General features: G+C 42.1%; 1 protein-coding gene across 1 annotated transcript in view; it reads left to right on the forward strand.

Moving 5' to 3' along the window:
- CYP2R1 (cytochrome P450 family 2 subfamily R member 1) overlaps positions 1-15,283 on the forward strand; it is a 37,400-nt gene that overhangs the window by 11,335 nt on the left and 10,782 nt on the right. The window contains exon 2 of the mRNA XM_032787656.2: positions 9,188-9,329. Coding sequence (XP_032643547.1) covers positions 9,188-9,329 — 142 coding nt within the window. The remainder of the gene's footprint in view (positions 1-9,187; positions 9,330-15,283) is intronic.

Genomic DNA, 15,283 nt, shown 5'->3' on the forward strand with positions numbered 1-15,283 from the left:
TCCCCAGAGACATATCAACACTGATTCTGGACAGAACCTTTTTCTCCTGCATCATGATCCCACATCATGGTCCAATGCCTGAAGGACTGAGCTATCCATTGGCTCTGTCCAGAGACCTGCATTGCACTAGACATTATAGACTCAGAGATCATTGAGCAATAACTGGCAGTTCTGCCTTCCGCAAGTCAGACCTGAGATCACTTGCAAAACGCCAACTCAATAGCAGTTGCCATCCAGATCATTGCAGATTATCTGGCTAAAGGTTGGCCCAGTAAAACTAATCACTTCAAGCCAGATGGCTCACAGACACAGCCCTAAGATGAGAAAGGCACTGTCGAGCCCCCAGCAGATTTCAGGAGCAAGTGGAGGCCAGCTAATGGACTCCGTAACGCAAACCAAATTGTTGCAACACGGAATGTTGATCACATCTCCAGGAGAGGACTACTGAGAGTTGCAATCAAAAGCTGGTAATACAGGCTTTCCTAGCAATCACATTGATTATGTTTGTTACGGGAAGCCAGGACCTATCACTCATTCATGTCCCCGATGGAATGTGACCTCACGGACTGTAGAATCATAGAACTTAGAGCTCTGATCAAGCATATATAGTCCCAGTACATCTTGGCAGGCAAACAGCCTTGGGCTTAATAGGCCCAGGGTTTTCTATGTCTTTAGTCTGGGAAACCTTTTGTGACCCAGAGTTCTCTGATATGATGATTCAGCACGGGTTATCTGCATACATGAGGACATTTGCTCCTGTGGGGACAAGCCTCAACCTGCTCTTTGCTTGTGGCACTTCATACACTACATCGAGGGGGTTTTTGTCCTTTGAATTATTGTATGGCTGACAGTCCTGGGGAATTCTAGTTATCTTTAGAGAAGCCTGGGAAGAATAACCATACCACTCCCAAAATGTACTACATTATGTCATGTGGATGTGGGAATGGCTGGGTCTCATGAGACAATTTGCTCAAGAAAATGTACTGTGAACCCAGCAAATACAGGTCTGACATTATGATAAAGGTGCTCAAGAGAGGGTTTATTAGCCCAGGGATCTAGTACTAGTCCCCAATATGGAAATTAAACATTTGGCCAAATGGCATTGTCCATATCAGGTCATTTGGCGAGGGGGACTGTGAGATCAGATTTATCATGTTTATCTGTTAAAACCATGGTGAGCCAGGAAAACCTTTGTATAGATCCCCGAGATCTCCCTCTTCTCCTGTACCACAGGGAGAGCCTCTAGTGCCCCCGATGTATCAGTAGCAGCAGATCTTGCCTCACATTTATTCTGGATAGCCAAGAACCTCTTGGAGCACTATTCATTGTTCTCCTCCCTGCCAGGCACGTCCTAGCACACCAAATTCTGACAAACCCAGGGACAAAGCCTGAACATAAACCCATCAAATCTCTAAGAAGTTTCATGGAGTTGTGTAGTGGGAGGTACAGTTAATGCTGGAACTCATAATCACTGAGGAGTCCAGAAGTCCCTGGTGCAGTCCTGTGGTGCTGTTACCTAAACCAGACAACACCATCTGGTGCTGCATAGATATCTGGATTCTATCCTAGTTTGAAACTTATCCAGTGCCCCAGGTAGATGAGCTCCTTGATCATTTAGGGAAGGTAAGGTATATTATAACACCATACTTGGCAAAAGGGTACTGGCAAATACCCCTTACACTAGATTTGAGGGAAAAAGCAGTATTTGCCATGCCCCTGAGGCTTTTTCAGTTCACCCCATGTCCTTTGGTTTGCATGGGGCCCCAGCTGCTCATGGACCATGTGGTTTGCCACCAGTTTGCAGCAGTATACCTTGGCAATATGGTTATTTTCAGCACAGACTGATGGTCACACTTGGTCCTTGTGGCATCTGTCTAGTCGCTAGAGGAGGCTGGACTCACAGCAAACCCCTAAAAATGCAAATTTGGCATGCAAGAGACTAAATATCTTGGATTGCTTATGGGAAATGGCTGAACCTATTCTCCTGAGAACAAGAGAGAAGCCTTGAAGAAAACCCTTGTCCCCAAGACCAAGAAGTAAGTGTGGGGTTTTCTAGGACTGACAAGTTATTCTCATTGCTTCATTCCGCAATTTGCCACCCTGGCAACAACTTTGACTAAACTTAGAAAGGCATCCACACCAGTGATATTGTGTACCAGGGAGTGTGAGGGAGTCTGTGAAAAGATTAAGGGACATTTTATGGAGGCAACCCATGCTCCGGTACCCAGACTCCTGGCTACCGTTTATTCTTCAAACAGATACATCGGAAGTTGGCCTAGGAGTTGTATTAGTATACAACTCCCAAGAAGTGTGTTGCGGGATACACTCACCACTAGTGTCACCTCCCTGTGGTCTCTCTGGGAATTAGCTCTCACCTGGCATTGCACTCCCCTCTGCTGGTGTCTTTCCCATCGTCCTCTTATCCTTCTCGCTCCAGGAACTGCAGCCTCATTTCTGTGACTCAGCCCTCCAGCCAGGTCACTCCATGGTTCCCCTTTCTGGGAGGTGTAACAAAGTCTTTCCAGACCAAATCATCACAGGCAGTCCACTGTCATCTGCATGTTCAGTGCCGGGTCCCCAGTGGCTGGTAGGGGAACCCAGGCCCGGGGAATAGGTATGGTGACTATGCCTCCTTAAAGTGGATGCAAGTGATGAAAGACACCAGTCCACATATCACAAGATGGTACCTGGTGATACAGCCCTGTGCATTCCATATATGTCACCGATCAGGAATACAACATGGAAATACAGATTTCTTTTCATAGGAAGGAACAGGAGATAAGACCCATGGATTCATGTGGGATGAGGTGTGTGATAAGGTGTACCAAACATTCGTTGCCCCCTGTTGAGGCACCCAGAGTCTTGACACATCCCACCATGAGAAAATATCCCACTGGAAGGGAAGAGCACTGAGTTCATCCCACCAGGAGATGACTAAAGAAGTCTCTCATGATGAGCTGCAGCAGAACCAGTGAGCGTTGGTCTTCTGGCATCTAGAAGGGGCTGAGTGCAGTCAGGGCTGAGTGGGCTAGTTGAAAAGGGTGGGCTTCTTCTACTAGGGGCCATTTCTGGGTGGAGTCAGGATAGGGAAGGAAGACTCTCCCTGCTGTAACCCAAGTAATCTAACATTAACAGCACTGGCCTTAGGTATCTATGAAGGGCTAGTGTTTATATTAAAGACTTAAATGCCTAGGTGTCTATTTTGAGTTAAGATTTTCTGTTATCCCTGGAAGAGATCTGGACTGAGAGCTGGGCAGGCTGGAGGAACAGCAACTTAGGGAGGCACTGGAGAGGATGAGTCCCTGCAATGCAGTGTCCTGCCACTGGTGAGGGAAGTGTTCTGGTGGTGAGGGCACACTATAACATTCCTAATTTCCTGACAAAATTATTATTTATTATTTGTGTTGCCATAGTGCCTAGAATCCCTAGTCATGGACCAGGACCCCATCATGCTAGGCACTGTACAAACACAGAACAAAAAGACAATCTCCTGCCCTAAGGAGCTTACAATCTATGTATAATACAAGAGACAACAAATGGAAATATAGACAGAGGGGAGTACAAGTAAACAATGTCAGCATAATAGGCACTGGCAGCATTGTCATGTATTTTGTAGGCATTACAGCAGAGGAGAGTCTGAGGAGGGATTTGAAGGTGGATAATGAGGTTGTTTTGTGGATGTGTATGGGGAGCACCTCCCAAGCATGTGGGGTAACATGAAACAATGTGAATTTTTTTTTACATTTTTTTTTTAAATTTAGGAAGTGGGCAGTGGAGGCTGGCATTGTTGGTTGAATGGAGGCAGGCACAGACCGCTCAATAGTGAATGAGAGATATGAGATAGGTATTTAGGAAACACAGGGAATTGGTAGGTACGATCCCATGGGATGCAACTCTAAGAGGAAAAACAGTTTGAGAAAGTTGGCAGTTTTTGAAAGACATTATTAAGAGCATAAGAGCAAACTATCTCAAGGCACAGGAAAAGGTAGGAAGTATGGCACGAGTCTATCTGGCTTAACCAGGAGATCTTCAATGATCTGAAATGCAAAAAAAGAGACCTACAAAAAGTGGAAACTAGGTCCACTTATAAAGAATTAATATAAACAAACAACACAAGCATGTAGGGACAAAATTAGAAAGGCCAGGGCACAAAATGAGATTAAAGTAGCCAGAGACATAAAGGGTAAAAAGAAAAAACATTCTACAAATACATTAGAAGCAAGAGGAAGACCAAGGACAGGGTAGGCCCATTATTCAATAAGGGGGAAAGACAATAGCAGAAAATGTGGAAATGGTAAAAGTGCTAAATGACTGTTCTGTTTCAGTTTTCACCAAAAAGTTTAGCAGTGATTTGATGTCTTGTGAACACCAGTGAAAAGAGGAAGTAGTATCTGAGGCCAAAATAGAGAAAGAACAAGTTAAAAATTACTTAGACAAGTTACATGTCTTCTAGTTGGCAGGTCCTGATGAAATACATCCTAGAATACTCAAGAAGCTGAAGTGAGGATATATCTGAGCTGTTAGTGATTATCTTCGAAAACTTATGGAAGACTGGAGAGATTTCAGAAGACTCAAGAGGGCAAATATAGTGCCAGTCTATAAAAAGGGGAATAAGGACAACCCAGGGAATAACATTCCAGTCAATTTAACTTCAGTACCCAGAATGAGAATGGAGCACATAATCAAGCAATCAATTTGCAAACATCTAAAAGATAATAAAGTGATAAGGAACAGTCAATATGGATTTGTCAAGAACAAATCACGCCAAACCACCCCAATAGCTTTTTTTGACACCGTAACAAGCCTTGTGGATGAGGGGAAGCGGTAGATGTGGTATATCTTGACTTTAGTAAGACTTTTGATACTGTGTCGCATGACCTTCTCATAAACAAACTAGGGAAATGAAACCTAGATGGAGCTTCCAGAAGGTGGGTGCATAATCGATTGGAAAACCATTCCCAGACAGTAGTTATCAATGGTTCACAGTTAAGCTGGAAAGGCATACTGAGTGGGGTCCTGCGGTGATTGGTCCTGGGTCTGGTTCTGTCCAATATCTTCATCAGTGATTTAGATAACGGCATAGAAATACACTTACAAAGTATGAGGACAATACCAAGCTGGAAATTGTTACAAGTGTGTTTGAGGATAGGATTAAAATTAAAAATGATCTGAACGAACTTGAGAAATGGTCTGATGTAAATAGGATGAAATTCAATAAGGACAAGTGCAAAGTACTCCACTTAAGAAGGAATAATCAATTGCACACATACAAAATAGGAAATTACTTCCTAGGGAGGAGTACGGCGGAAAGGGATCTGTGGGTTAGAGTGGATCACAAGCTAAATATGAGTCAGCTGTGTAACACTTTCCAAAAAAAAAGCGAACATAATTCTGGGATGTATTAGCAGGAGTGTTGTTATGAAAGGCATGAGAAATAATTGTTCTGCTCTACTCTGCACTGATAAGGCCTCAGCTGGAATATTGTGTCCAGTTCTGTGCACATTTCAGGAAAGAGGTAGACAAATTGGATATGTCTCGAGGAAAGCAACAACAATGATTAAAGGTCTAGAAAACATGACCTATGACGAAAGATTAAAAAAAATTGGGTTTGTTTAAATGACTGGTTCTTGGAGCAGCTGGTACAGAAACCCACAAGGGGAGAGACAATTCTCGATTTAGTCCTGAATGGAGTGCAGGATCTGGTCCAAGAGGTAACTATAACAGGACCACTTGGAAATAGTGACCATAATATAACAACATATAACATTTCTGTGGTGGGAGGAACATCTCAACAGCCCGACACAGTGGTATTTAATTTCAGAAAGGGGAACTATGCAAAAATGAGTAGGTTAGTTAAACAGAAATTACGAGGTACAGTGACTAGAGTGAAATCCCTGCAAGCTGCATGGACACTTTTCAAAGACACCATAATAGAGGCCCAACTTAAATGTATACCCCAATTAAAAAACGCAGTAAAAGAACTAAAAAAAGAGCCACCGTGTAAAAGAAGCAGTGAGAGATAAAAGGTATCTTTTAAAAAGTGGAAGTCAAATCCTAGTGAGGTAAATAGAAAGGAGCATAAACACTACCAAATTAAGCGTAAAAATGTAATAAGAAAAAGCCAAAAAGCAGTTTGAAGAATGTCTAGCCAAAAACTCAAAAGGTAATAAAGTGTTTTTAAGTACATCAGAAGCAGGAAGTTTGCTACACAATCAGTGGGGCCCCTGGATGATCAAGATACAAAAGAAACACTTAAAGACAAAGTCATTGCAGAGAAACTAAATGAATTTTTTGCTTCAGTCTTCATGGCTGAGGATATTAGGGAGATTCCCAAACCTGAGCCATCCTTTGTAGGTGACAAATCTGAGAAATTGTCACAGATTAAAGTGTCACTAGAGGAGGTTTTGGAATTAATTGATAAACTCAACATTAACTAGTCACTGGGGCCAGATGGCATTCACCCAAGAGTTCTGAATGAACTCAAATGTGAAATTGTGGAACTATTAACTATGGTTTGTAACCTGTCCTTTAAATCGGCTTCTGTACCCCGTGACTGGAAGATAGCTAATGTAACGCCAATATTTAAAAAGGGCTCTAGAGCTGATCCGGCAATTACAGACCGGTAAGTCTAATGTCAGTACTGGGGACATTAGTTGAAACAATAGTAAAGAATAAAATTGTCAGACACATAGAAGAACATAAATTGTTGGGCAAAAGTCAACATGGTTTCTGTAAAGGGAAATCATGTCTTAGTAATTATTGAGTTCTTTGAGGGTCCAACAGTGGAGAAGGGGGATCAGTGGACATAGCATACTTAGATTTCCAGAGCCTTTAACAGCATCCTACCAAGGCTCTTATGTAATGAATTGTTATGGATAAGAGGAAGATCATTTCATGGATGAGAACTGGTAAAGACAGGAGAACAAAGGTAGTTAATAATGTAAATTTTCAGAATGGAGAGGGTACAAGTGGTGTTCTCACCGGTCAGTCTAGGATTGGATCTATTCAACTTATCGAAATGATCGGAGAAAGGGGTAAAAAGTGACGTGGCAAAGTTTGCAGATGATATAAACTGTTCAAGATATTTAAGACAAGAGCAGATGTAAGAACTTCAAAAAGATCTCACAAAACTACGTGATTGGAATAAATGGCAAATGAATTAATGTGGATAAATGTAACACATCGGAAAAAACTAACCCAACTATACATAAATAGATGGGGATAGTTTAGCTACAGCTAATCAGAAAGAGATCTTGGAGTCATCATGCATAGTTTTTTGGAGATGTCCATGCAGTGTGCAGTGTCAGTCAAAAAAGCAAACAGGATGTTAGGAATCATTCAAAAAGGTATGACATAAGACAGAGAATATTTTATTGCCTTAATAATAAACCCATGGTACCGTCAGCTTGAATACTGCGTACAGATGTGCTCGTCATCAAAAGGTATATTGGCATTAGAAAAGTTCAGGAAAGAGCAACTAAATGATTAGGGTTTGGAACAGGTCCATATAGGGGAGAGATTAAAGAGGCTAGGACTTTCAGGTTGGAAAGAGGAGCTAATGGGGGATATGACAGAGGTATATATAAATCGTGAGTGGTGTGGAGAAAGTGAATAAAGAAAAGTTATTTACTTGTTCCCATAATATAAGACTAGGGGACCAAATGAAATTAATAGGCAGCAGGTTAAAAACAAATAAAAGGAAGTTCTTATCACACAGCGCAGAGTCAACCTGTGGAACTCCTTGCTTGAGGAGGTTGTGAAGGCTAGGGCTATAACAGGGTTTAAGAGAGAACTAGATAAATTCATGGAGGTTAAGTCCATTAATGGCTATTAGCCAGGATAGGTAAGGAATGGTGTCCCTAGCCTCTGTTTGTCAGAAGGTGGATGGATGGCAGGAGAGAGATCATTTGATCATTACCTGTTAGGTTCACTCCCTCTGGGGCACCTGGCATTGGTCCTTTGGTACAGGATACTGGGCTAGATGGACCTTTGGTCTGACCCAGTATGGCCATTCTTATGTTCTAACCTAAATGAAGCCAAAGTTATGGAGACAGATATGAGTCAAGGAAGCCAGCTGAGTATCAGAAACCTGGAAAAATCTCTGACTGGATGGGCTCAGGCATTTGATCACAAATTGAGGTGGTTCAAAAGTTTTGTATTTTTTTTTAAGCAGAAATTTTTTATTGTTTCTTTAAACAATCAAACACAGCAAGCAGCAAATATTTGTCCATACACTTCTGAAACCCCAAACCATGTTTAGGTTTTGGCAGACTAATTTCAGCTTTTAAATTAAAAAAACCACAACAAATTTTGAAGGAAAGCAGACATTGTCCATGATTTTTTCTGCTTTTTAAAAACCCCTAGTTTTTGATCCAAAAAAAGTTTTGACGGAAAATATTTGTCCAATGCTTTTAATGAGCTTTACTGCCTTTTAGCACTAGCTGATGCTGAGAACCAGTGATACCTTGAAAAGGTATCACTTGAAAAGAAGTTTTCTTAAAACTGGGTTTGTGCCGAGATGCTGAAGGGTTTTAAATGTTTAGTTTTCCCAGGGCTGCCTGGGATGCGGGGGGAGACAAGTAGGGCAATTTGTCCTGGGCCCCACAGCGGCCCCATGAGAATATAGTATTCTATAGTATGGCAGCTGCTTACTGAGGGTTCAGCTCTGCAGGCAGAAGTGCAGAAGGGTGGCATGGTACGGAGACCCAGGTTTACATAGTTTCATCTCCATGCCTTTCTTCTCACTTGTAGAGATGGTTCCTGCAAATCAATAGTTTTGGGAAACTTGCATGGCACACCTATTTTGTGGATAAGTAATACTCATAATAAACAGAGGATTTCATAGAACTGTCAATTCAATATCTTTCTATTAATAATATTTAATATTTATATTGCAGGAGTGTTCAAAAGCCTCAGATAGAATTTGGGCTGAATTGTAGTTGGCACTGTTCAAAAAAACACGTAGAGACACATGGTTCCAGCCTTCAAGAATTTATAATCTAAAGTTTAGGGAGAAAAGATTATTCTGAACAATGTTTATACTTGCAATCTGGAAACAGTTTAAGAAATATTTATTGTAGTCATGCTTAGTTGTACTTTTTCCAGTATTGTCTGTATTAGTTATTCTTGAAAATGACTTGCAGTTTAATTTTACAAGTGCACTTTTGTTCATTTGTTCTTTTCAAAGATTTTCAGTCTTGATCTTGGAGGTATATCTGCTATTGTACTGAATGGTTATGATGCTGTAAAAGAATGCCTGGTTCATCAAAGTGAAGTTTTTGCAGACAGACCATCTCTTCCTGTGTTCAAGAAGCTGACAAATATGGGAGGTATGTATTGCTGTCATGAAAGGGAAGATAATATTTTCTTATTCCGTTGGATACTTGCTTTAGATTACTTTCCCAATCTTTTAATCTCCTATTCCAGAATATTTGACACTTTTCTAAAGATTGTGTCTGGGAAAGAGTCCCATACTTGGGGTGTGCGCCTGAGCAAGGGAAGTGGAATTCTTTAAGCCCTAAAGTTAATGTTCTTATGGTCTGTGGTAGTAGGTTGCAACATGAGTCCCCTCCCTCCTCACTGGTGATCACACACAACCCAGGGCACTGTTGACTTTGGAACTTTTCAGTCACTTTTTTGACAGTGGTCAGGGAAAGAAGTTTATGCAGAAGCTACACTTCTTCATTTGCCACTTCAAGTCTTCCAATTGTTCAGTGTTGATCTTGTTTGAATATTTTTTTCTATTGTGTCCATTCCTGCCTCCCATGCAGGTCTGGCCCTTTTAGTGTGTTAATTTGTTTTCTATGAGTTTTTCATCAGTGTGGATTCAGGATGATCAATAGGAAGCTGGTCTCACACTGCCATAACCAAAAAAAATTATTAGACGTCACAGTCCAGGAGAGTGAATTATTCTATATTTTACAAGAAAAAGCATTTCACTGAATTGAGTTGTAATGCTGATTGCCAGCATCTTGGATTCAGGATTATTTTCCCTCAGGCTTTAATTACTCAGGTCCAGATAGCTCTCCTAACACAGATTGCTTCTCTTTTATATTAATTTCTTGTCGCTGGACTGGGTAATTTTGCCATTCCTCCCTTCTCCCTTCCAAGTGAACTGGGGCAACATTAACTAACATATTTAAGTAGCAAGAAAAGTAAAACAGATTTTGTGCGCACACATCATATATATTCAATCTTGCAAAATAAAGACTAAAATTCTTAGAATGCAGAAGCTTTGCTTCTCTTTGGATGCATGGGCTTTTGTTCCATTTTAGCTGTGAAGAAGGCAGTATGATGCCAATGAATTTTACTTTTCATTTCAGATATAGTTGGACCTTGCATTAAAATCTTCATGGCTGTAGACTATTTTCACTCTCATTCAGAGCTCTGTTGCTATCCTTCCCAACTCAAGTGGAACCAAAAAACCTTCACATGCTTTGTCATTCAAAATATAATTTGCTCATTATTTTTTCCTGTGCCTGTGACAAACCTAGAATTAAAGAAATGAACTGATCTTTTGGAGAAAGACAAAGGCAGAATTTTGAATCTCTTAATTCACCTTTTAAATTCATGTAGAATCAATTTGCCAATAGAACAACTGAGGTAAGGACACATAGGGTCTTTTAAACCCTTATGTTCCTTGAGTTGTTCACAATTGAAGTGTTTTGACTGTGGACCCTCTCTGTGTAATAGTGAAGTAGTAATGGTCTAGATTAATCTCTGGATGTAGGATCTGCACTCTGGGATCCAGCAACAGAAAATCCACCAGAAGCAGGAAGGTAGTGGTGCAAACTACCCTCGAATCTCACTCCACCGATAGGTTATGAGTTCCAAGTTGGCAAAACTGGCCCAGACTAGCCATGGTATGTGCTCATTTAGCAGCTCTCCTGGGGCAGCCTTCACTGGTAGGAATCCTGTGAAGCTCAGCCGGAATTTAAAGTTGTTCTTCCCTGAGGGAATTCCCGCAAGGTAAATACGCTTTGTGACAACTGGCCCTGTAAGCATGGCTGTGTACATATTCTGCAACTGACATAGATAAAACAGGAGTAAAGGGAGCAGTTGTCAAATATGAGGCATCATTCAGACATCACCTTTAGTTCCAAGTGCAAACCATGCGTCTTTGACTTCGTTTTGCTAATATAAACACAGAGTGCACATATAATATATTAAAATTATTTATTAAAAATCCCACACAATTTCTCCTTCGAGAGAGGAAGAAGGAACTACATGGAACAAACACTAGTCAGGTTGCTCAGAGCACTTCAGTGATTACCATATTGATGAGGGACATAAAATAATCGGTATAGAATAGAATCCACCCCATGGAACAATGTGATTTTTTTTTTTTTAAAGTGTTTCACAGCTAAATTGTGGACATAAACGTGAGCATCTGAAAAATGGGGCCTATACAGAAGTTGGAATTCAACCTTAACTATAGAAGTCACTACAGACTATCACTATAGTACTGTGGCTTCAGCATCTTGTCATCTGAGTTCACTTAACTTATTATTTTATATTATTCGTCAGTCTGAAATTCAGTTTAAAAACAGTAGTACATTTTTAAAATGTCTAACCCAGTGGTGCCCAAACATTTCCTGTTGCACCCCCTCTCCCCCCTTACCAGTAATGGAATCTATCCTCATCCCCCCTCCATTACTGCACAGTTGGCTCAGCAGAGCAGCTTGGGCTGATGGTGGACCTGGGGACAGAACTGGAGATGAGGGAGAAGCTGGGGCTAGAGGCAGAACTGGCCTAGGGAATGAGGGCAGAACTGAGCAGGAGGCAGAGTGGAGCTGTGACTGGAACCAGAGATTGGCTGGAGGTGGAGTGGAACCGGGACTGGAACAGAGCTGCAGCTGGGGCCAGAGCTGGACTGGGGGCAGAGCAGGGGCCAAGGTGGCACTGCGGCTGGGGGCAGAGCGGGGCTGGGTGTTGCTTCTTCCCCACCCTTGGGGGCTGACCTGGGCCCCAGCATGCACCCCTCCCCCCTAAATGTTGCTCCGCACCTTCCTTGGGGGGCATGTCTCACACTTTTGGGAACCACTGGTTTAATGTATTGAACTGCCTAGAAGTGTAATAAAATTTAGTATTCACATAATAACCTTACCATCAAAGCAGTATTTCTTGTCCCATCAACTCACTACCTCCTAGATACCCAAGAGAAAAGATAGGCTTTGTAGTGAACACAAAGGATTAACAATGTATGGTGGACCAAGCAATACAAGTAAGGTCTCTTCTTGGAGGATGCCCTGCCATCGTCAGTTTCTCTTTTATACTGAGGGATCTCTGACTTATGTGTCTTCTCTGATAGCTACTGTAGCAGAATCACACACAGAGAGAAGTAGTCTCACAAGTAACTGGGTTTCAAACCATGCAGGACTCTAAAAACTAACACTCTGAACAAATATGAAAATTTATTATTAGGTTGTGCAGATTATGGAGTACTGGTATAACATGTACTCTGAGATAAGCTGTGTGGAACACAAAATGCCATATCAGAAGAAATTGGTTGGTGAAAAAAGGAGGGGAGGAAATCACTGTCAGTCATTGGGTCCATAAGAAAGAATTCTTCTTCAGGTGCTGTCCCTCTGGGTGCTCCACTTCAGATGTCGTCAATTGGAGATTTTCGGTAGCAGTGTCCGTCAGTGCTGCACATGTGCAGTATTTGTCTCGCAGTGCTGTTGACGCCTTGACTAGCACACGTGACCCGATCCCCCCCTCAGTTCCTTCTCAACCATCCTCAGCCTGAGACAGAGCCCTGTAGAGGTGTCGAAAGACAGCCTAAAGAAAATAATTAGAATTAGTTAGCAGTTATTAGTGTTAGTTAGGTTTAGTAAGTTACTAGTCTAGATATTTCTCATCTCCTTTTCTGTTTCTCTTAAAAAAAAAAAATCTTTAGTTATTCCATTTAAAAACAACCTCAACAAGGGAGATTAAAACATGTCTGGCTCACCAGGTTTCAAAAGATGTTCCTTGTGTAAGGCTGCAATGCCGATTTCTGATGGCCACTCACTCTATGTCTGTTGCTTAGGTGAGTCACACATACCACAAAAGTGCGCTCACTGAAGCAACCTTAAAACCAGAGCCAAAAGAGATCGAGATCGAGATCTCCAACTTAAACTCATTCTCATGAAGAAATCCCTTCAATCAGCTTCTGAATCTGGACAGCAGAACTCCCCAATCAGGGACTCTCCGGGCAAGTCATTGGCAGAAACATCAAATACTCATTACTCCAAGAAAGCAAGAAGAAGAGAGACATCGTCTCAGCAGAGAGAACTGTTGAAAAGAAAACAGTCTCCTGCAAGTTCGCTATCCTTAGTGCCAACTACACCAAGAGTGAACATCTTTGATGCACCAGGAACCTCCGGCACCACGCACACCAGGGCCCTACTAGCAGGGTTAAGGAGTCGAGAGGCAAACACAAGCCAAACTCCTCCTCCACGGTACCATCAACACCAGTGAAGACAACAGTACCACAGCCTTTAATGCCAATGCCTTCACCTCCGGTGCCTACAACACATTGGCAGGACCAGCACAGACCAAGATAACCCATAAATAATCATCTCTGACCACAGCGCCTTCAGGGCCATGTCCTTTGGTGCTGACATTTTTAAAGTCCATGGTACTGTACCAATTTATACAACAGGAGGACATGGCAGTATCTTCCACCCCACACTCACCACTATATGGTACCAAGATTCACTGGTACTAACAGCATCATGCCACCATCCTCCAGCAATGAGGACAGTCTAGAGAAGGGCACCTTTTCATCGTGCCACTCCTCACTGTCCGGTACCGGGCCAATGCTGGGACATATGAGATCTAGAGACCACTGAGGCCGAAATATACAGCCATGGTTCAGACACCGATGGATATGTCCACCTATGTCATTCCCGATGCAATGGCCGTAATATGACACGGGCAGCTGTCGTAGCTTCCTACTCAGATTTGAACCTTAGCGTTCATAAACTGAGAAGCTAGCATGAACCCTCTAAGCTTAATTACCAGCTTAGATCTGATATCGCTGCCACCAGCCAAAATTTCAGTGGTTTTGGCTCCTCTGGGTCTCCCCAAACCTTCCCTCTGGGGATCCAAGACTCAGAGGCCCTGAGTCTCCACACCAAAGTGAAAAGAACCTCCTCCCCTTGTCTCTTCGTTATCTCATCCCCAGCCTCCCCTCCCCCTGGGTTATCCTGGGCTGATACTGTTACAAACCTTGAAATGCCAAACAGAGAGGGCAATTTACCTTCCCCCTCCTTCTTCCCTGAGCTACACAGATTCACCTCCGTAAATTAAACACAAGAGAATTCCCTTCCCTTCCTTAGCGGACTACCCAGAGAAAACCAAACAGTCTTAAAGAAAGCTTTATATAAAAGAAGAAAACACACATAAACATTCTCTGGCATCAAGGTGACAATACAGGGCTATTGCTTAAAAGAAAAATATGAATAAACAGCCTTATTCAAAAAGAAATACAATTTAAACATTCAGCAAACTACACACATGTAAATACAAAAAAAAAACAATAAAAGCCTATTGTTTTTCTACCTTTGTACTCACAACTTGGGAACTGAAGATTAGAAGCTTGAAGATAGAAAGAACCCTCTCATAGCCGAGAGACAGACAAAAGACACAGAGCCAAACATTTCCTCCCTGAGCTTTGAAAAATCCGGTTTCCTGATTGGTCCTCTGGTCAGGTGTTTGGTTCTCTTTGTTAACCATTTACAGGTGAAAGAAACATTAACCCTTAGCTATCTGTTTATGACAGCAGCCTATATGAATCAATACAACAGACCTCAAAAGAGACACCATGTTCCTTTACAACCTCAGTACAGGAGCCGTCAGTGACCCCTGAGGAAATGGAGGATGACAGAGAAGTGGACACGGAACAAGACACATCACCTGCCCGTAACTCATCATCATCGCTGGATGAGGCTGACATGCCACCGCTTCCTACGGCTGAAGATGACTTTAAATTCCAAGAATTGTTCCGGCATGAAGCACACAGCTAAAACGTCCCCTTTGAGGAAATGACCAAGACCCAGCATCAACTTCTAAAGATCCTACACACATCATCTACGTCCAAAATAGCACTGCTAATTAGTGGTGCGATAATGGAGCCAGCAGAAACAGCATGGCAAACACCAGTCACCATTCCCCTGGTATGTAAAAGAGCTGACAGGAAATATTATGTCCCTGACTAGAGGAATGGACTTCCTCTTTTCACACCCTCGACCTAATTCATTAGTGGTAGCCGTGGTCAATCAAAGAAGAAGACAACCCC

This window comes from Chelonoidis abingdonii, chromosome 4 (genome assembly GCF_003597395.2).
Source record: "Chelonoidis abingdonii isolate Lonesome George chromosome 4, CheloAbing_2.0, whole genome shotgun sequence".
In the NCBI taxonomy this organism is placed as follows: domain Eukaryota; kingdom Metazoa; phylum Chordata; order Testudines; family Testudinidae; genus Chelonoidis; species Chelonoidis abingdonii.